We start from the raw sequence: 23,826 nt of genomic DNA on the forward strand, positions 1-23,826 counted from the left end.
GGAGGTCCCAAGAATTGTTCCAGTCGTTCTCTCTGGAACTGGAATTATCCCGAAGACACTTCTGGAAGCGCTAAAGGTGTTGAACATCGAGAAGGAATTGGCCGGCATCCAAAAGTCGGTCATCCTTAGCACCTGCGCGATTGTCCGACAATTCCTCGGTCAGGACTAAAACAGCACGAGCATGCAGATACGTGCATTCCGCAGAGCCTAGTCCCCCTTTGGCATTCAGAAGCCCGGGGGCAGGTGAAAATTCTGGCTAGGTTCGCCTAGTTAAGAAGTGAGATAAGTCTGCCAAAAAATGGTTCTCAAATGGGGATCAACATAGGGTAGGAGCCTGCCTGTTGGTCTCAAATGTTCCTATCTCACGCCTCCACGAAGATCATATGACGACATTTTTAGATCGGGCGTGAACTGGAAACACACACCTGGTCTTGGCTCCGAGAACGGGTGTCGAAAGTGGCTAAGTGAGGGGGTGCGAGCGAGTCAGAGCGCTATATCTCTCCCGGGGAAGGCCTCCCGGGTCATGGAGGCCTTGCCAACCCGCTGTCTCCCGGGCAAAGGAGATACACCCAGAAAATGGAGCTACGTTCACGAAGAATACTCAGAATGCGATCGCCCGAGGAGGGTCCCCGAACTGGAGCTGGTCCTGGAACGGGCGTAAGAGCGAGCGGCCAGCGGCTGGAGGGCGATGTGCAAGAGCGGGCCACCAGCCGGGTTCAACCCGAAGAGCTACCGCCACACGGAAACAGCAGCCATCGACATCACCCAAGAAACGCTGCGCCTACGAGACGTGTTGCGACTGCCAGACGACAGTCGTCCACACTTGTGGGTACCACTAGGCGCCGAATCATGCGGACACACGAAATGAATGAATTCGTGATCCGCGCCTATTACATCTGCACTGCTTTGGAGACGGACATGAGCGGTCGCCCTCGAATACTAACAATGTTCGAGGAAGCGTATCCAGAGTTCGTCGGGAGGCTTGATCAGAACGCGATGAACGCGAGGCGTAGAGCGATAGTACGCAACAACATGCTCTCCCAAACGCAAATCGACGAGATCAAGCAGCAGGTGCAGAGAGAAATAAGCTCCAGGAACAACAGAGCAAGCGATGTGTCGAGACGAAGTTCAGTACGGCTGAGCAATTCATTCGCGAGTGGGGCACGCGAATCAGCACCAGTGGAGGCCACAGTACAACAACCCCCTGAGCCGGAAGACCCACAGCCAGATCAACAACTACTACGCGATCTGGTCTTCCACTACGACGAGGCGATCTCACAGTTCCGCGACACAGACCCATTGTCGCGCCCCAGGATCCCGAAGTTGCAGCATTCCCGCAAGCTGACAAGTGCAGTAAAGCTCATGAACGAGCACGTTCTTCCGCTGCACTTGGTTGATGCTGAGAACATGGAGGAGCTGCAACTGAAAGTTTACTGTGCTGCTGTGGCGACCGCCAAAAGTTTAGGATACCGTATTAGGCCAAGAGGCAGACTGCTCCAACATCTCCGTGAAAGGCGTGAGCCTCCATGGCGAAGGAGATTGGAGCAACGGATCCTAAACAAGCGCGCCGCAATTGGAAGACTGATGGCGTACAAAAGAGGCAGCAGATCGGCGAAATTATGTCGCCAAGTTGCTGTGATCGTGCGGCCTACTGAACTTCGCCAGCTGGGAGCTCACCAGCTGACGGAAAAACTCGACACACTGGTACAGCAATTGAGCGTCCTTACAAAACGGCTGAAACGTTACTCTGACTCTGCAAAGCGCCAGGAACAAAATCGGATGTTCAGAGATAACGAGAAAGCGTTCTACGACCACATTAGCGACGAGAAGCCCGACTACCGCGAAGGTTTGCCAGATATTAGCGATGTGACGAACTTCTGGGCTGGTATCTGGGAGACCCCAGTAGAACATCGCGACGGGCAAATGTGGTTAAGACGGGAGGAGGAGAGTTGTGGTGAAATTGGAGAGATGCCAGCTATCATCGTCGGAGAGAACGATGTCCGCGAAGCCTCGCGGTACCTGAGGAACTGGGCAGCACCGGGCCCCGATGGTGTCCAGAACTTTTGGCACAAGAAGCTGACCGTCGCACATCCAAAGATAGCTGAGTGCTTCAACAAGGTGCTACGTGACCCACACAACCTTCCTGAATTCGCCACCCGTGGCGTCACCTTCCTCCTCCCGAAAGACAGCAACACATTGAACCCATCAAAGTACAGACCGATAACGTGCCTATCGAGTCTGTACAAAATACTGAGCAGCATAATTACCGCCAAAGTTTCTGCTCACTGCGAACAGCATCACATCATCGCAGAAGAGCAGAAAGGATGCAGGAAAAATACGCATGGCTGCAAAGACCAGGCCATCATCGACGCAGCCATAGTCGGCCAGGCGGTATATAACCAGCGGAACCTAAGTATGGCCTACATCGATTACAGGAAGGCTTATGACTCCATACCTCACTCGTTTCTCGTCCGGGTATTGGAGCTATACAAGATTGATCCCGTCGTCGTTAGGTTCCTGCAGCATGCGATGAGGCAGTGGAGCACGTCTCTGCACCTCAGTGATGGGGAAAATGTGTTGCAGTCTAGAACGCTGCAGATAAAGAGGGGGATATTCCAAGGCGACTCTTTCAGCCCGCTTTGGTTTTGTCTGGCACTGAACCCCCTCAGTAGGACGCTCAATAGAAACGGTCATGGCTATAAAATAAGGTATGGCGACGGCGCCCACGAAGAAGTGACCCATACCTTCTACATGGATGATCTCAAGGTCTACGCTGATTCACGTCAGCGTCTAGGTGTAGCTATCCGGGTTGTCGAAGACATAAGCAGGGACATCTGCATGGAGTTCGGCCTCGACAAGTGCCGCTGTGTCCATCTGCTGAAAGGGCAGCTTACCGAATCCGGAGGTTACGAGGTCTATGACGGCGAGTTCATAAGAGACATGGTTCGTGGCGAATCCTATAAATATCTTGGATTCCGACAGCTCACCGGGATTCGCCACTCCGACATCAAGACGGAGCTGCGAGACAAGTTCTTGAGTCGAGTGAACTGTGTCCTGAGGACTTTCCTCAACGCGGGGAACAAGGTACGCGCGATCAACACATTCGCGGTTCCCCTGCTGACCTTCAGTTTTGGTGTAGTCAAATGGAGCAAAACTGGCCTAGAGGACCTTGAGAGGAGGATGAGGAAAGCATTCAAAGAGGCCGGAATGCACCATCCTCAATCGGCACTGGAGAGAGTTTCACTGCCACGCAAAGAAGGGGGACTTGGAATAGTCGACATATCTGCACTGTGTGTTGCCCAGGTACGACAACTGCGCGAGTACTTCGCAGAACGCGCCAACCAAAACGCGCTATACCGGGCTGTCTGCGCCGCCGACAGAGGATACAGCGCTCTGCACTTGGCGCAAGCGGAGTACCAACTCAACTGCAATCTGCAGACAGTGGAGGAGAAGATTGCAGCTTGGAAGCAGAAGGCAGTGCATGGTGCCCACCCCCATCAACTGGACCGGCCACACGTCGACAAGGCCGCATCTAATCTGTGGCTAACGCGTGGTGAACTCTCTTCAGTAGTAGAAGCCGACATGATAGCCATCCAGGACGGGATAATGCCGACGAGAAACTGCAGGCGGTACGTCTGGCATCAAGACGTTGATGACATTTGCCGGATGTGCCATCAACCAGGTGAAAACATAGATCACATTATGGGAGGCTGTCCCGTTTTGGCCAACGCAGCCTACACCGAGCGCCACAACAACGTGGCCCGTATTGTTCATCGACAACTGGCGCTCCAATGTGCTCTACTGGAAGACAACGTACCAAACTACCGGTACCTGCCTGCACCTGTCCTGGAAAATGACCGTTTCAAGCTGTACTGGGATCGCACTGTTCTGACCGACCTCTCGATCCACCACAACCGCCCAGATATAATGGTTTACGACAAGAGCGACCGCAAAGTCACCATCATCGATGTCGCTATTCCACTGAACCAGAATCTGGAGGAGACCCACGGTCGCAAAATCTGCAAGTACCGACCATTGGCCGTGGAGCTCAAGGAACTGTGGGGGCTAAGGGAGGTCCCAAGAATTGTTCCAGTCGTTCTCTCTGGAACTGGAATTATCCCGAAGACACTTCTGGAAGCGCTAAAGGTGTTGAACATGGAGAAGGAATTGGCCGGCATCCAAAAGTCGGTCATCCTTAGCACCTGCGCGATTGTCCGACAATTCCTCGGTCAGGACTAAAACAGCACGAGCATGCAGATACGTGCATTCCGCAGAGCCTAGTCCCCCTTTGGCATTCAGTAGCCCAGGGGCAGGTGAAAATTCTGGCTAGGTTCGCCTAGTTAAGAAGTGAGATAAGTCTGCCAACAAACGTACGGTCCAGTTTTCTACGATTCCGGTGGGTTTCGAGAGCCGCAGACCAGGCTGGTGCTCCGTACCGCAGTATGGACGAGGATACAGCAGCCAGGAGACGCCACAAAACGCTTCCACAAACATACAAACATACAAACATACAAACATACAAACATACAAACATACAAACATACAAACATACAAACATACAAACATACAAACATACAAACATACAAACATACAAACATACAAACATACAAACATACAAACATACAAACATACAAACATACAAACATACAAACATACAAACATACAAACATACAAACATACAAACATACAAACATACAAACATACAAACATACAAACATACAAACATACAAACATACAAACATACAAACATACAAACATACAAACATACAAACATACAAACATACAAACATACAAACATACAAACATACTAACATACAAACATACAAACATACAAACATACAAACATACAAACATACAAACATACAAACATACAAACATACAAACATACAAACATACAAACATACAAACATACAAACATACAAACATACAAACAGATTACAGGGCAAGCTAAATAAAACCGTTTAAAAACAAAAAGGTGCATTTTTCATCATATATCCTATGGTGTACCATATAAGGACTCAAATATATGGTACTACTGCCAAAATGTTTTATTTAGTACCCCATACAATATTTTCCATACAGCTGGTGATTTGGTTTGGGGGACTTTTCACTCCCTTACCCAGCCAGACTCTTTGGAAATACAAAAAAAAAATTTTTAGGCCCTTTCTCAACATTTTTTTTATTTTTCAGAAACCTATTGCCTTTGAAATGAAAATTGGAGAAAATACTCAAGATGTGTCTACTATGGAGTACCGCGACAAATTATTAAAAAAAAAATTATATTGAAAATAAATTTTTTTAAATAATTTATTTTTTCGTATTTTGAAATTTTTGACATTTTTTTTTGTATTGTTTGATCCTTTGAACATGATTTTCATTTAAATTTACGTGTTTTTAATGTGTGATTTCTTTAAGAATTTTAAAGCGTTGTGCGGTACAGATATTTAAAGGAGGTTTCGAGACATAGCACTGCTTTGAAATGTGTTCGTAAGTGTTGTTTTATATTTATTACTTTTTTTATAATTTTTCGAGAATTGAACGTCCTTTTTATAACTAACACCGTCTGCATTTTTTATTTTCATGAAATCAATGATTTTATTGCGTTCGTGGAATTAAATTTATAAGACTAAACATATCAACATATTAGGTTTGGGAAACAACATTAAAGAAAAAACCGCAAGAATCTCGACAAAAAGCAGCAATTAGCAGGCCGGCAAACCATCAGCCAACCCTGCAACCAACGGTAAATTCAGCCACACACCCGAAACCCCAACCTCCTGGTTTCACGCCTACACCTAGCACATCATATAGGGATGCTCTACTCTCCCAACCTCCAACACCAATAGTTTCTCCCGCGGACCAATTACAAGTATTTATGGGTTCAACTATGCAACTTATAACATCAATGCAAACAATGATGCAAGAAATGTTGCGCAGCCAGCAACTTCTCATCCAAAAATTGCAATGTTCAAAATATTTTTTTTGGAAATCTGCTACATATAACCATTTGAATGAAATCAAACTATTCTTGAACCAACACGACATTGACGTTTTTCCCATCAATGAAACTCATCTGACGGATCACTACAACATCAGAGTCACTAGGGTACAAATCACCCGCACAGGTCAGCAAGAGGAAGGGCTGCGGTCCTAATCAAACGAGATATTCCACACTATTTATGACAACGTCACAGTACTCTAAATATCTAAGCAACGGCTGTGTGCATCGAGAGTAAATCAGAGAAATTTGCACTAACAGCACTCTACTCTTTTCCGAACATCCACCCTTTGGAAGAGGAACTGAAAGACTTCTTCTCACTCCAAGGCTACCGATTTATCGTCGCTGGTGATTTCAACGCAAAAAACACCTTTTGGGGATCAAGGCTAATTACCACTCGTGGTCGCGTATTATACAACGTTATCACTGACTCTGGTTATGACATTGCATCATGCGGTGAAAACGACACGCTGGCCAGAGAATCTCGCACGACATCCGGACCTGCTAGATTTCGCTGTCACAAAAATATTAATAGTATACGAACTCGATCGAAGCTTCTTCTGGACTTATCATCTGATCACTCACCAATCCTCCTGGAATACTTCATGGAAAAGGAAGTGAAGCAGACGTCATCTAATATCACTAACAACGAACTGGACAAAATATAACACATATATCTCCTCTAACATTCTCGATCTACCTCTGGATAACGAACATCATATCGAGGACGCAGTTAACCAGCTCAGTGTACCCATGAAGAATGCTGCGAAGATAGCTACCCCACCTATGAAGACCCAGAAACACAAAAAAAAATATTACTGCCTCCCACATAAAAGCAGCAGTTGCAGAAAAGCGACGACTAAGACGTGTAACGAACGCTCCCTCACCGTGACAAGCCACTAACGCCGAGGAAGGCTGTTACCAGACAGAGGTCCAGCTAGAGACCTGCAGGGCGGACTGTTCACGGGTCTCAAACACCCTCTTCCATGCGGGTTCATTGCACAGGGGCGTCCCTACCCACAATGAGGCAACTCAGAAGGGGGGAAGGACGACATTTCTCGGGTATAGAGCTTCTGTTGATCACTTCTGAATAAGGGTTACTCACGGCACTCTGGTAGAGACTGCCAGTCACCGAATGTTGCGGCTCCGAGTTGAAGGAAACTCGGGGAAACTGACACTGCGTCCTTGAGCTCGGTCCTCCTGGTCGGGAGGGAAACTCTTCCACAACTAACTCGGGTAACACTCCCCACTATCACACGCACGGACACCCCGTACACACGGACCCGGACCTTCGTTTTTTTCTACGCGGCCACCTCTCTTTACTTCCGTCACGCGCTGCAAACTCTCCCCACTCACGGCTTTGGCACTCCCCACAAAAGTGCTCGGCATTTCAATCTTTTCTTTTCGACCTCCCCTTCTCTCTTTTTCTCCAAACTTTTCTCCCTTTCCCACTTCATTGTCCTCCTCTTTATTTTTTTTGTTCCGTAGGTTCGCATTTCCGTTCAACGTAAACATCGCAGGGAAGATTGAGTGGAGATTGGAATGGCTCAAAAACGAACTTATACAACTTCCACGTCGACGTTGAGATGGCGCTAGTCGCAAGCTGTCAGTTTGAGGGATTAACAGTACGTTACAGACGTATCTGGCAAAACAAGCGATCGCCAGAATCTAAAAACAAATTCAAGTGCCATATTATATTATATAACGTAAATTAAGAAAGCTATTACAAGACGAGAAAGATGACAAATTCCATAATTACTTAACTGAATTGTCGCCAAATCAAGATACTAATTACTCACTATGGAAGGCAAATAAGAATCTAAAACGACCTCAGTTACAGGTCCCGCCGTTTAGAATACCCTCTGGTAGTTGGACCAGAAGTGAAGATGAACTTTTGCAAACCATCTTCCAAAAGTTTTCACTCCGAATCAATCGGGACCTAATCAAGAAACGCTCGAGTTTTCAGGTGCTACAAAGCAAAACAAAATAAAAATCAAACATCGGCTGGTGAGACATGTTATCAAAAATCATATCGACGTGAAAACGTCACCCGGTATCGACCACATCAATGGAAATTTGATCAAGGAACTACCTGACCTGGCAATTAAACATCTCACGAGAATTTTCAATGGATATTTCCCACAAGCATGGAAAATTTCGGCCATCATAATGATTCCCAAGCCAGGGAAAGACGCACAGAAAGTGGAATCTTATAGACTTATCAGCATCCTTCCAATCTTCTCAAAAGTGTTCGAAAAAATTATCCTGATAAAATCTGCGCCCGAGATTGACAGATTAATCCCGAATCATCATTTCGGATTCCGAACAAAACAAGACACTATTGAACAAGTGTACCGATTGATGGAAGAAATTCGTAAAGTATTTGAAGGCCGCGGTTATTGCTCAGTCCTTTTTTTTTTGTCGATAAAGTCTGGCACGAAGGACTGCTCTATAAAATTAAAAATGTGCTACCACGAGTATATGAAATTAGGCGTTCTTACCTACTGGGAAAGTTTCATGTTCGGTATAACCAAATTCTATCAACAGAGCGAGAAATCTAAGCTGGCGTTCCACAGGGCAGTGTTCTTGGACCAATCCTCTATATCATCTACACAGCTGATCTCCCGACCGCACGGAACTTAATGACTACAACATTTGCAGATGACACAGCTATTCTCAGCAGTCACAAAAACAGATCGATTGCTTCACGGGATCTCCAGGAACACAAAAAGGTCGTGGAAAAGTGGCTTCAAAAATACAGAATTAAAGTAAATGAAACAAAATGTGTCCACGTTACGTTCACGCTTAATCAGAACACATGCCCACAAATCAAGTTCAATTGATCTGCAGTACCTCAATCGAATGAAAATAAATATCTCGGTGTACACCTAGACCGTCGTCTAACCTGGAAGAAACACATAACGGGTGTTAAATAAAAAAAAATAGTGGGTTATATCTATGATATAACCGCAAGGTTCACGTGGAACTACCTTAGCTTAGCAATCATTCGTTTGTATTGATTAAATTCTTGATTGAATGAAACAGTTTCCAAATTCAATTGAGTTCAATATATTTGCTCTGTGAGTAAAAAAAATGAACAAATGCCGTGTAAAGTCATTTCATTTATTGTGAAATGACTTGTTTCTTCGTTACAAGTAAATTTAATGACGGACCTTTTACGTTTGGTATGATGACTAGAACAAAATATATGTACGGAAGAATTATCAAACGTTTGATGAACCAGCCTAAGGCTGAAAATCTTTCCAATAAAGACAAAAAAAAATTATCAAACGATTATTTTATTTTACATTTCCCTCTGAAGTTTACATCCCAAAAGTGTACATACTTCTCGAATCTCGAATTTGCTTGAAACTGGGAAGTTCATTCGCTTCTAGTGTCTGCACGATTTTCCCAGGTTCCTAAGTTTAGAAGATCATGTTAGGACAGACATATTCCACTCTGCACAAAGGCAAGCGAGGACAAAAGTACTCGCAGTTTGCATTTATTTGCAGAGCCGATTTCCCCAGAAAACTCGGTTTTGAAGTCTGTGTTAGGGAAACACATTTCAATCGGAACAAGAATACCCCCGATTTGTATGAATTCGCAATGCCGATTTCCCCACGTTTCATGGATTTGAAGTCTGTGTTAGGGAAACACATTCCAGTCGGAACAAAAATACCCCCGACTTGCATGAATTTGAAATACCGATTTCTCCAGGCACCTTGGTTTAGAAATCTCTATTAGGGAACACATTTCGGTGAGAACAAAAGCTCCCCCTACTTTCGTGTGTTCTTTTTCTTCTTTTTGGCTTTAAGAGGGTTTAAACTTTTCAGTTCACTCGCCTCTAGGCTCTTTCGTGTGTTTGCAATGCCGATTTCGCTGCTTGGTTTTAAAGTCTGTGTTAGGGAACATTTTGCGATGAGAACAAATGTCCCCCTACTTTCATGTATTTGCAATGCCGATTTCCCCAAGGCTGCTTGGTTTTGATGGCTGTGTTAGGGAAACCGTAAATCGGGCCAATCAAAACGATGCAGTTAGGGCGTTTAGATAACGCCTAATATTTTACAGTTATTCAATTGTTTATCTAATGAAAAACAACATTTTGTTAGTTGCGATAGATGCGTAGAAATATTCCCTATCAAGTGATGCAAACATCTCTCCTATCCAGTACGAAATGTTCGAGCTATAAGCATTCGAAATCTTTCATTTTTTCTTGCATGTTCTGTGTTTAGGTTTTCATTTTACCCTCCATATATTCCGGTTAGACGTAGTCCCACGTCAAAATGAGATTTTTTTCAGTACCTTTCGGCAACTCAAATAAAGAGCGAAAAATTTTCTTTCTCCACGAAAATTGCTCTTTGGGCTCCCTAGAAACAGTAGGCGTGTTTGGTTTGGCTAGTTTGAATTTAGTCAAAGCAAAGATGGCGTCGAAACAGCACGTGCTCCGCGAACGTATTGTACGGTTCTACGAAACGCATTTCCAGCGAAGAAAAAAGTTCACGGTGGCACATTTTAAGGAAGAAAATGTACCTGTAAGTACGGTATATCGTATCCTGGGTTCCCTGAACGTAGAGCGGAAGGTCGGAAGTGGTCGTCCGGTGACGATAATGACGAAGCAGAGGAAGACATCGTTAAAGAAGCTGTTTGACAACAAGGACGCAACCAGCCTGCGTGACGACGGTCGGAAATATGGCTGCTCCCACGTACTGATCCATCGGTCCCTCAAGATGGAAGGAATCGTCTGCAGGAAGAAGACGAGGTCGCCGGAGTACACGGAGGAGCAGATTGAGACGGTTAAATCACAGTGTCGGTGGATGACCAAAAAATACCGCGGGACGTTTTTCGTTCTGGACGACGAAAGCTATTTTCCGCTGTCCAAAACGCATATTCCAGGAAATGATAATTACTACTCTAGCGACAAGTCATCCACACCGCCTGAAGTGAAATACAAGTTCAAGCACAAGTTTGAAAAAAAGGTTATGTTGTACATCGCTATTTCCGACCGGGGCATTTCAAAGCCTTGGTTAAAGCCGAGCGGTCTGGCAATCAACCAACAAATCTATCGAGAAGAGTGCCTCGATAAAATCTTGCTGTCGTTCCTGAACGTGCATCACGCGGATGGGAAGTACGTCTTCTGGCCGGACAAGGCGTCTTCCCATTACGCCAAGAAGACGCTGGCGTATCTTGAGGAGAAAAAGATACTGTCGTGCCGAAAGATCGTAACCCAACAAACTTGCCCCAGTGCCGCCCAATAGAGGATTTCTTTGGCTCACTCTGTGCCCCAGTGTATAAAAACAATGGAGGGCCAAAGACACGAAGCAACTGACTACAAGAATCCGGAATTGTATCCGGAAAATGGACGTAAGTGCCGTACAACGTTCTTGTGAGAGCATCGCGACAAAGTTGCGTCGAACAGCAGACCACGGCCCTTACTCAAATATTCACTGACATTTTTTTGAAGAAAATACATTATGTTATTAATAAAAAATACTAAAATCGATGAAAAAAAAATTTTTTTTTATATGTGATTGAAAAAATTCTCATTTTTTATTTAACACCCGTTAGAGGCAAAGAAAACGCAATTGAAATCGCGAGCAAATCAAATACATTGGCTAATCGGGAGGAAGTCGAAATTAAAACTAGAGTTCAAACTACTTCTATACAAATCCATGCTGAAGCCTGTTTGACATTATGGCTGTCAACTTTGACAAACAGCAAGTAATATCGAAATCATCGAAAGAGTACAAAATAAACTGCTAAGACAAATTACTGGCGCCAGTTGGTACTACCGTAATAGTGTCATACATCGAGACTTAGGGATGGCGAGGGGTAAAGAAGAACTTTATAAAACGAGGAGGAAATATGCGGAAAAGGTGAAGAATCATCCAAATCCACTAGCAAGGCGACTCGGTCAACCTATGGTAATACGTCCGAAGAAAAACGTTAATTATTTGAACGTGGTCAAACGTTGTCGAACTCATGTGAAATTTTAACTGTAAGAATTGATAACAAACGTAATACTTTATTATGTTAGAATTAAATGCATAACCATATATTGTTATTTCTACATCATGGAAGATTCAATGAATGTATGTATGAAAAAACTTTTTTTTTTTGAAAATAAATGAAATTGTACGTATTTTACTCTTGCAGTATCGGCACTATAAACACCATTCACAATTTCAGCGGCCTGGCTTGCATTTTCGCCTTTATAAGAGAAAAAGTGGTTAATGTACCGAATGTTCTCTTTGTTGACCTCCATTGTTAACACCCTGTAACTCACAACTGAATTTAACAAACAAAAAACAGCCAAAGATTTTTTTTTAGTGTGAAATGTCACTTTTACGACGAGCCTAAACTTGAAATTGTATAATCGATATTACGCGAGATATTGATCACTAAAGTCAGCTACCGATAAAATAAAGGATAACTGTTTCCCCAACCTAATGTTAAATTGCTTATATCTCGAGAACGATTAGTTCTAGGATAAAACTTTTTATATAGTTTTTCATGTTGGATTGCATGTGTTGGAGCAACCCTAGAATATTAAGAGTTTTCGCAACGAAACTTTCATGATCAAAAAACCCTACAACAGTAATGAACTTATACGTAGTCATCTCACTAGAATCAGCTTGCATCTGCTGTAATTAAGCTTCAGATAGGAGAGAAACTGATCTCGATAGAGAGACAGGAATCAATTGAGATGAATCTCTATTTGCACTTAATTCCCATATCTATCAATACGGAAACAAGTAGCGAATAGGCCAAGGAGAACGCTTGAAACGTATCTGTATTCGTAGTCAAATAAAAGTTTTCGTAAATATACATCATTTTGAATCGTGTGATTAAAAAGTGTAGTGGTTAAAATCAGTTCTCGTAGTTCCTGTCCGACTTTTCAAGTGCGCAAACCGTTCAAATCCCACTGCGGAAACATTTTTGGTCCTAGTCGACCCGGATTAAGTGATCGTAAAGTGCTTTGTGATACTGTGAAAAACTCGGACATCAATCGGACATCAGTGGTCAGTGCAATAATTGACTCTGGACTGGACTCGCTGGCCCATACGCAAAGTGAAATTCTAACGCTCGTTGCTGCAAGTGAACAGAAGACTGAAGTAGAATAATTACAGTGCGCGAAAGATCGAATGTTGTTCGACTTCGATCTCCGATTAGTGTCGTTGGCGTGTTACCGGCTGCTTTCAGAGGAGAGCCAACTCATCCGCAGTTAGAGTGTTCTTCATCAGGCGAGAGTGGCACGACGGCTTGGCTTGGGTCATTGGTCGATCAAAAGCAGCAAATTTCTACACTGTGGCTGGCATTGTGAGTACCCGTGTGTTCAAACACTATTCTTATCGAGAACACTACTAGCTTTGATTGGCTTGTATGCTTTCATCCTGATTGAGTTGTTGGTTGGTAGCTTGTGCTCTGGTTCGCTTATTGCTTAGTGGTAATTTCTGGTGAACGTAGGTGAGGAGTTGAGTAGATTTCGTAAACGGTTTCAGATTTGTGAAAAATGGCACCGAATTTGAGAGAACTTACTCGTCAAGAACGTTTTTATCTCGACACCATGGGAAATTTAAAAGATTTTATGGAAAACTTCGAAGCTGACCGCGACAGTGAACAACTTGAGGGATGGAAGCAACAAGCTGAGACATTATATACTGAATTTCAGGCAAATCGGTTAAAAATTGAAATGTGTATAGATGTAGCCGATAGGTCCGAAAAAGATGTGAAGGATGCAGAAACAACAAGTGTCGTAGAAGAAACAAATCGTCTTGCTCGACGTGCATTTGAAAAAGATTATGTGCGAGTGGTTAGCTTTCTGAAGAGAGAAATAAAAAGGTTACAAATAAATTTCCCTACCACTTCTATTGGTAGTACAACTTCAACAGACCACTCTTTTTCGCGCATTAAGCTTCCCGAAGTTAAACTACCAACCTTTGACGGATGTGTTTCAGAATGGATAACCTTCCGGGACACTTTTAAATCACTCATAGACTCGAATCCCCAACTGTCGCCAATAGACAAACTGTCGTATCTCGTTGCATCTCTTTCTAAAGATGCCAGGAAAGTTATCGAATCCGTCGAACACACAGCCGCAAAATATACTGTTGCTTGGGCACTGCTGGAAAAGCGATTCGACAATAAAAAGTTGATTGTAAAAACCTATATTGATAGTCTTTTTTCGATTGAACCTATAAAAAAGGAATGTTACGAATCACTAATGCATTTAGTTGACGATTTCGAGCGGAATCTGTGCATGATCGAGAAGATAGGCATTCCAACGGACGGTTGGAGTGTATTGCTGGCACATATGATTTGTAGTCGCCTAGATGCGTCGACGTTGAAGCAATGGGAAATTCAACACAAATCCACGGAAGTTCCCAAATACAATGATATTATAACATTCCTTCGCACACAGCTTACAGTGTTACAATCTTTGACATTGTCGAAGTCACGTTCGGTCGATCCAGTCAGATTCGACTCAAATAGATCACAGAAATCTAAGATAAATACAGTCCACACAACTACCAATACCACATCATCACCTGGCTCATGCCCTTTTTGTTTGAAATCAACGCATTCGCCATTCAATTGCGAATCATTCCAGAAATTGTCGGTAGGCCAACGCTTCGAACAGGTGAAGAAGAAAAATTTGTGCATCAACTGTTTTTCCTCCTCCCACCTACTCAGAAATTGTTCTTCCGGTGCTTGCAGAGTATGCAACCAAAAGCATCACACTATGCTCCACCAACCATCGCAAAATCGCTTGTCCACTCAATCGAAACCACACACCTCTGCTGTTTTGACCACTTCGCCATCGCATCAAATTGATCGGTTCAGCTTATCAAACCAACCGTCACAACCACGGTTATCATCGTCAACAGAATCTCAATTGTCTTCAACCTCGGCCCAAACTAGCCTCGTGTCCACCACTCTCGTTGGTAGCAGTCAAAGGATGCCTGCTACAGTTCTGCTGCAAACCGCAATCATCAAGGTTTTCGGTTCTGGTGGAGACGCCCTGTGGGCCAGGGCACTGTTGGATCCTGCGTCGCAGTTGTGCTTAATTACTGAAAACATGGTCCAGAAATTAAAGCTTCGTCGCTATCCAAATCGCCAAGAAATTGGTGGAGTTGGAAACACTCTCGTCGTGTCGTATCATGCTGTTGACGTTCGGATAGGATCTCATTGTACGAAATTTACGGTTGAGGAATCTTGTCAAATATTGAAGAAAATCACTCATGAGCTTCCAGTGAACCCTGTTGATTTGTCCACTTGGAATATTCCATCCGAAGTCATACTGGCTGATCCAAAGTTCTATGCGCCAGGGCCAATAGATTTGCTTCTGGGAATGGAACTATATTTCGATCTTCTTCTTGAAGGATTAATAAAACTGGGCCCTGAGAAGCCAGTTCTTCAAAATACTGTTTTCGGATGGGTAGCATCCGGAAAAATAGGAGCTCACCACCCTCGTACCCAACACAAGTTAGCTCACGTGTGCAGCGCAGAATAAGTCGATAATCCAATCTCTCGCTTCTGGGAAATAGAATCTTGTTGGTCCAATAGTATACGATCCCCAGATGAAACTTTCTCCGAGGAGCATTTTGTTGCTAACACCTTTCGTGACGAATCTGGAAGATTTGTCGTTACCTTACCGAAACGCCCAGATATATTGTCTCAACTCGGGAGTTCCAAGGAAATAGCCACTCGAAGGTTCCTTGCCCTTGAACGCAGACTTGATGCGAACCTCCCACTCAAAGAAGCGTACACTTCATTTGTTGCTGAGTATTTGCAACTCAATCACATGCGTGAGATCGACGACACGGATAACAGCTTTCCGTCTTACTACTTACCTCATCATGGAGTAGAGAAGGTGGATAGTACAACCACTAAATTACGGGTGGTCTTTGACGCTTCTTGTCGAACGGACAGCGGATTTTCGCTGAATCAGGCGTTAATAGTGAGACCGGTTCTACAGGATGACATTCTAGACATTTCGCTTCGCTTCAGAATTCATCAGTTTGCTATTATTACGGATGCTGAAAAGATGTATCGGCAAATCCGCCTCCACCCTGACGATTTTCCACTGCATCGGATTCGCTGGCGGTCCTCTTTCTCGGAACCGCTGAAAACGTTTGAACTAACCACAGTCACCTACGGTACTGCCTCGGCGCCATACTTGGCTACAAGATGTCTCCTTGAGTTGTCGAAACAGGGAGCTAATGAATTTCCTCTAGCCGCGAAAGTCCTGCCAAAGGGTTTTTACATGGATGACATGCTTACCGGTGTCGATGATGAAGAAGAGGGAAAATACTTGTGCAGGCAACTGCGAAGCTTGTTACAATCTGCAGGTTTTAATCTACGCAAATGGGCGTCAAACTCGACAGCTATATTATCAACCATACCTCCCGACCAACGCGACGATCGAGCAGTAATAGCACTGGACTCACCAGCAACCATAAAAACCCTTGGACTAATATGGGAGCCATCGACCGATTTACTCCACTACTCTGTTCCTAATTGGTCCCAAACAGAAAACATCACAAGACGAACCGTATTGTCGGATACAGCAAAGCTTTTCGACCCTCTCGGCCTGATTGGGCCGGTGATAGTCCTTGCCAAGATATTTGTTCAATCTCTCTGGCGAACTTCTACATCCTGGGACAATCCACTAGACGAGTATCAACAGCAGCATTGGTTGGAGTTCCGCAGTAGTTTGCAAGGATTAGTATCTATTACCATCCCAAGGTGGGCAACCCCTTCCTTCAATCGCGTAGTGCTTGAAATGCACGGGTTCTGCGACGCCTCTGAGAAGGCTTACGGGGCCTGTTTGTATTTGAGAGTTGTTTCAAATGACGGCAGAATAGCCGTGCGTTTACTAACCGCCAAATCTAAGGTGGCCCCTCTCGGTGATTCGAAGAAACAAAAACGCATCTGCCTACCGAGGTTGGAACTCTCATCTGCCCTTCTGTTGAGCCATCTGTACCATAAAGTTCAAGCCAGTACAACGCTGATTGTCAAGACAATCTTCTGGACAGACTCGATGATCACTCTACATTGGCTTCGGTCGACACCATCTAGATGGAAAACCTTCATCGCAAACCGTGTTTCTGAAGTGCAGCATCTCACACAAAGCGGTATTTGGGCGCACGTTCCAGGCATCGAAAATCCTGCAGACATAATTTCCCGTGGTATGCGGCCAGCACAATTGCAAGAAACCACATCCTGGTGGAATGGTCCACCCTGGCTCAGCCAACCATCGCGTTTTTGGCCACCTCTAATTCCACAAACTGCCGTCGAATTGCCGTCAGAAATGCTGGAAGAAAGGACAGTTTCTCTGCCAGTGCGGGTGCACCCTGCGAATGAAATCTTTTTCTTACGATCGTCGTTTCTGGCGCTTGTTCGTCTCATTGCACTTCCTCGTCGCTTCATTTATAACAGCAAGCTTATCAATCGCTCAAATCGACGATATGGTTTCCTACAAGCTTCAGAACTCGGGAAGCCTCCAACAACCTAGTTCGACTGGCACAACTCGAGTCTTTCAGCAAAGATATCGCTGCTGTAGCTAAAAATGGCCAGGTTGACTCACACTCTGATCTACGAACACTTGCACCAATTCTCATCAACGGCATTCTAAGACTTCGTGGCCGACTCAGGCATGCGGCCATATCCGAAGATAGTAAACATCCGATAATCCTACCTGCACGACATCCACTAAGTACGTCTATTGTGACCTACTATCACCTGAAAAATCTTCACGCCGGTTCTCAGCTGCTTGTAGCATGTGTCCGGGAAAAATTCTGGCCACTTCGCATTCGAAATTTAGCACGAAGCGTAGTGCACTCATGTGTGAACTGTTTTCGCTGTCGTCCTCGTACCCTCGATCAGATCATGGGAGATCTGCCTTCAGAACGAGTTACTCCAACGTTACCCTTCCTCAATACTGGAGTGGATCTTTGTGGACCGTTCCAGTATCGCAAAGCCAGCAGGGCTCCACCAATAAAATGCTACGTAGCCATCTTTGTTTGCCTTGTCACCAAGGCAGTTCATGTGGAGCTAGTCTACGATCTCTCCACTCAAGCGTTCATAGCAGCGCTACATCGATTTGTCGCCCGAAGAGGAAAACCGAACCTCATAGAATGCGACAATGCCAAGAACTTCAAGGGTGCTGTGAGGGAACTAAAAGAATTAGCCAAGCAGTTTCGTTCTCAACAACATCAAAGCGAAATAGTCAACCGTTGTGCTGATGACGGGATAACCTTTAAATTCATTCCGCCACGCAGCCCAAATTTCGGTGGGCTATGGGAAGCAGCGGTGAAGTCCTTCAAGCAGCACTTCCGTCGAACCGTAGGAAACTCGATCCTATCCCTGGACGAATTCGTCACCCTGCTGGCCCGCATCTCGACCGCTGACTCCACTTACGGCTGATGTCAATGACTTGGAAGTTTTGACACCAGGTCATTTCCTCGTCCATCGTCCTCTCACTTGCTTCCCGGAACCCAATCTGTCTGATGTACCCCAAAACAGACTCGATCGTTGGCAACGAAATCAAGAGCTTCTTCGGCGGTTGTGGAAACGCTGGACGATCGATTACCTATCTGGTCTTCATCCACGTACCAAGTGGACTCGCATACGAAACAACGTCGCCATAGGAACGATGGTCCTTCTTAAGGACGATAATCTGCCGCTTCTTAAATGGAGATACGGGAGAGTCAGCAAAATATACCATGGAGACGATGGAAATATCCGTGTTGTAGACGTCCGAACAGCAGAAGGAGAGTACCAACGAGGTATCACAAAGATATGTGTGCTGCCTATCCAACAAACAGCTGGGCCTACTGAAGTACCCGGCCTCTGCTCAGAGGACCACTAGGTTCTTCCATCGCAGTACTCAGTACTGCGCAACGAACGGAGGCCTTTGAGCCTCCGTACCCTGTAAGTATTATATTAATTGAATTTTCAAAAAATAATGGATTTTTTTTACTCCGGCATATGTAACGCACCCACGGCTGCTTCGATGGATCACCATTGAGTACGCCCAACCCCGATGACAACAAAGTGAACCCTGGATCCCGAAAACTGCATTTCCGTCGCTTCAAGAAGGTCACCACAACCATGGAATATAGGAAAGCAGCCGAACCGAACAAAACTCGTCAGAGTCCGATGGCCCAACCATGATGTGGGGATAATACCAGACGGATAACAGTCTCCGGAGGATAAGGAAGCATCATCATCCCATCATCCCACTTGTCGCAGATATGTCGGTTGAAAGGTGTATCCTTTCAACAGGGGCCGGTATATGTTGGAGCAACCCTAGAATATTAAGAGTTTTCGCAACGAAACTTTCATGATCAAAAAACCCTACAACAGTAATGAACTTATACGTAGTCATCTCACTAGAATCAGCTTGCATCTGTTATAATTAAGCTTCAGATAGGAGAGAAACTGATCTCGATAGAGAGACAGGAATCAATTGAGATGAATCTCTATTTGCACTTAATTCCCATATCTATCAATACGGAAACAAGTAGCGAATAGGCCAAGGAGAACGCTTGAAACGTATCTGTATTCGTAGTCAAATAAAAGTTTTCGTAAATATATATATCATTTTGAATCGTGTGATTAAAAAGTGTAGTGGTTAAAATCAGTTCTCGTAGTTCCTGTCCGACTTTTCAAGTGCGCAAACCGTTCAAATCCCACTGCGGAAACAGCATGTAAATATAATTTTTTATATTACGATTTCACAAAGTATTGAATTTCAAATTGGTAATATGACGGTGAAAATTGCTATTTTAGGAAGTTTCCTCCATGAGTACCAAGTTCCAAAAAAATGGGAGAGGGTCGGGTTTATGGCCGGCTGATGTGGCATGGAATTGCTCTATGTATAAACTTATCAAAAAGGACCTTGGATATGGGGCTTCTCAAAAAACAACAGATTTATGGATTTTCTCGCCAAATATTGCCGGCAGAGTTTTCCAGATCTCTGAAGACAAAATATTTTTCCGGATGAAAATTCGCTTACTTTGGGAGCCGATAAAAGCGGAATATAACGATTCCAGAACGCTTCAACTGGGACGGTTCGAAAAATATATTCTACACCGCGAAACTTAACGAAGAGTTCTACTTTCAATACGTGCCAAGGAATTATTTAGAGAAGAAAGTTTCTGCTTCCAACAGCGTCGACATATTTATGAGGCATTGATTGTTCATAACAATAGTACAAAAGTGAAAGATCTGAACTGAACTAATTCTACTGTAACTTTTCCATTTTACAATGACAGTGAAAGAGAACCAGAGAAGTACCGTTTATCTGTTTTACTTTTATGGCATAAATAAATTGTATAACTTTCACGGTCACATCTTGTGTGTTAAATTTTTATTTAATAAATCGATAAATGGGTATCTGAATCGATCAAAAAAAGAATGGGAACGTAGATTACCTACTGCATTACTTACGCTCCACATCCAGTCGTTATAATGACTCGGAAGTTCACTGCACTAATTACTGAAATATGACACAGGGAGCTTCTAAAGGTTACCCTGGGCGTGTAGAAAAAGAAATATTTCGACTCGAAAATTGTCAGATATAAATGAGCACAATGGATACCGTGTTGAATATTCACATTTGTGTTCAATTTGCAATTAATCACATTGTTGTACGAATGCGGGTCTGGTGACTTCCTATTGTGCCATTGATCAATACTTGCATGTTGATATATTCATTAAACTCAATAATCACCTCTTTTCAAAACCCCAAAAACAAAACAAAACTCATGGCAAATCAAAACACGTTGCATCGAATTATTCCCATTCGCGGGGGCTGAGCCACATATAATGCGCGGTGTTAGTTGCGATGCATTTCATTCGATCCAATCAATGTCGCTCGTAGCACCGATGCCCAATATTTGCGTAGTGATCGGAAAAAAAATAACCTGTGATGGATGGATGGTAAGCTCTGACATTTTTTTCCCGACCACCAACGGGCGAACTCTGAATGATAAATTCAATTGATTAGATAAACTTTACACCCATGTAAAAACGGGGGTGCGTGGGCCTATTGACGATGGAGTGGTAGTGATAGTGGGTGCGAAATGAACAGTTTGAAATGGTAGTGAAAATTGAAAAGTTACTCCTATGGGCGGAGGGAGGACTCCTGGTTTGATTATTTTGTTTGTATTGGAAGAGACTGATAGAGACGCAAAATTGGTTCCAACAAAACATCGGAATTGAGAGACCTGGTGTGCAATTTTGAGACCAAATATACGAGGTGTGGCAGTTTAATTCGTGAGATTTTTTAAATTACCGTATTTTCAGTTCCGTTTCAAAACATACAAATAAACTTCGTTCTATGATTTATCAACGAAAGATGAACGTAGATTACTGAATACTCAGTTTTTCAAAAAACTCGCAAGAACTTTGCAAAAATCGGCTTGCTTTTTGTGACGAGACAACGTGCTCTGTGCGAAAAAACAGTCTCCACGAAGCGTCGTCTCGTCACACAATCAATAAGTTGTATTAAATAAGTATTTCACCGTATTGTGGCAAGCTATATACTATTTTTTATGTTTTTTATTATTCTGAATACTTCTCACTTTTCTCTGAGATCTCCCCGTTTTAGCGCCATTTTGCGTTTTCATTGCTTCAAAAACAGAATATATAATATTTTGACGTAGGACTACGTCTTACATTTAGGGTGCCAAATCAGAAAACAGGTCACGTTTTTATGAAATAAAGTTAGCGTTAATAACTATTCGTGCTGCCAACGGATTTTAACGATTTGCATACCAATCGAATCGAAAATTTTCTAAGATTTGTTTGATATGCTATACATTACAATCCCATAGTCCATTAAACCATATACATTAAATTGATGAAAATTGGAAGCATTCCCATTTCCCCATACATTTGTTCTGCCCATTTGTTTGCTTTCCCGAACACACGGCTTACAGAGACAAGGCTAGCTACTCCGGATCAATCATTTTTCAGTGACGTCATCTGAGTCGTTGAAGTAAACAATGTGTTCTTATTTTTTATTTTTCGTGCTTTGTGAGTTTGTGCGTTGATAATATAGTTGATTATATTTAACACCATGAATAATTTGATAAAACATTTATCCACAAAGAACATAATTCTCGGTTTTTCGGAAAGCGAAAGAATCTCTTTTTTGGCCCGATAATGTCATTTCCATAATTTATACACCCGCTCACAGCGCATTGAACCATTTTCATTTTTCATTTCAGGAACATTTACGCGTAAATCGGAAAACAAAATACAACTGGCGACTGTTTACACTGACAATTCGGATGACGTCATCAAAAAAAATGTTTACTCGCTAAAGAACTTGCCTTGTCTTTGTAAGCCGTGTCCCGAACAGAGCTGTCAATCACGGGCAACTTATGCAGCCGCTAGAATAGAAACAACGAAGGGGGATAGCAAAAAGAGAGTATTTGCGAAGAAAACTCCACCCTTGCATAGTAAGTAAACTTTTATTTCATTCTTGTCCTCACAGAACAATACATGCTCGAGATAAGCGCAGTTATCACCCTTAGTGGAGGAAGTTTTGCTACTGGCAAGAGAAACCAAATCACATAGAAAATTCTAGAACGACATTTACTTTCTTGGTGACTAAATAAACGAAATAAACTCTTTCGGTTACTCTCAATAACCTCGAAAAGAGTAGCATTAGCACAAATGCAATCCTTGTTGAAGGAAGTTTTGCAACTGACACGTGAACCCAAATAAATTAATATCTTATTATAACTTATTGAATAACTTGGTATTCCCCAAATAATTTTTTGGTGCACAACCTTAACACCTGCTTCACCATAGCGTCAGTTCAATGCATTGATGCAATGTCAAAGACACCAACGAAGCCTTTATGATGACGGAAAACAAAGAATGTCAACTGTTTGGAGAAAAGCTGAATATTTGCCTCAGCAGAGATTCGTTACTAATATCCAAGCGCAAATATTTCCCTCCCGCTATCTCCCCTCGCTGTCACCACGTTCGAATCGACATGTTCACCCGCAGCGCAACACGTTAAAACGCACGCACGTACGCACACAAATAGCCATATATCGAAGGCTTAAGGCGAAGGTGGAAGCTAGCCATTGTAGTAGTATAGGTAAACCCACGTGTAAAAATTAAGTAATAGTGTTTGTGAGAGAGAAAAGTAAAGCACACGTAAATAGATCAATTCACTTATAAGACTGTATGGCGCTTCATTGGCACGAGTCTTTGAATACATTTGAAAAAAAAAGAATAATTCAATACTAAAGTAAAATGTATGAACGATATGTTCTGATGAACAATTGCAAATATAAATATATATAGAAGGTGCATTTTCATATGAAGTAAAATTCTAATTATACGCGAGCGTAGCATGAGCAAATTTATAACACATGCGAATTGGGGCTCTTTTGGTATTAACAAGTTCTTCCGCATAGTAACTCGATGTTGATAATTCCTTAATATTTTCCTTCGATGATCGTATTGTTTTCACATATTCTCGTTGGAGAGCCTTAATCCTACTCTTCGTTGGCCGAGGCATTTTGATTGAATGTAATACTTTTCCGTTTACTGTTTTTGAAAGCATAGGCAGCCATGGCAGTGTTCCGAGCTCTGTAATATAATTTTCTCATCCAATGTTAAAGTTGCTAAAACTTACATTATAGACCCATTAAACGTAAAAATAATAATTGTATTGATATCAACACAATTTTATTCTATTGATTTTCATGACATGAAACGCTATGACTCAGGAATAACATTTTATTGAGTGGTTTTCATAGCTGTTTCGATGATGTTGTCTGGCATCAGTGTCGAAAAAA

The 23,826-nt window shown here is 43.2% G+C and overlaps 1 protein-coding gene across 1 annotated transcript; it reads left to right on the forward strand.

The window, feature by feature from the left end:
• Positions 1–14,738: 14,738 nt before the first annotated feature.
• LOC129766878 (uncharacterized) lies at positions 14,739–18,424 on the forward strand. The gene is made up of 3 exons (XM_055767480.1): positions 14,739–15,481; positions 15,563–17,396; positions 17,438–18,424. The coding sequence occupies exons 1-3, from the start codon at positions 14,739–14,741 to the stop codon at positions 18,422–18,424; spliced, it is 3,564 nt and encodes a 1,187-aa protein (XP_055623455.1).
• Positions 18,425–23,826: the final 5,402 nt, after the last annotated feature.

The sequence above is a fragment of the Toxorhynchites rutilus genome, chromosome 2, assembly GCF_029784135.1.
Source record: "Toxorhynchites rutilus septentrionalis strain SRP chromosome 2, ASM2978413v1, whole genome shotgun sequence".
Taxonomy (NCBI): Eukaryota; Metazoa; Arthropoda; class Insecta; order Diptera; family Culicidae; genus Toxorhynchites; species Toxorhynchites rutilus.

Coding starts and splice junctions, on each gene's coding strand:
- LOC129766878 (XM_055767480.1), top strand. CDS start 14,739: ATGCTCCACCAACCATCGCAAAATCGCTTGTCCACTCAATCGAAACCA. Junction 15,482..15,562: donor CACCCTCGTACCCAACACAA/GTTAGCTCACGT, acceptor TTGGTCCAATAG/TATACGATCCCCAGATGAAA. Junction 17,397..17,437: donor GATCGTCGTTTCTGGCGCTT/GTTCGTCTCATT, acceptor CATTTATAACAG/CAAGCTTATCAATCGCTCAA.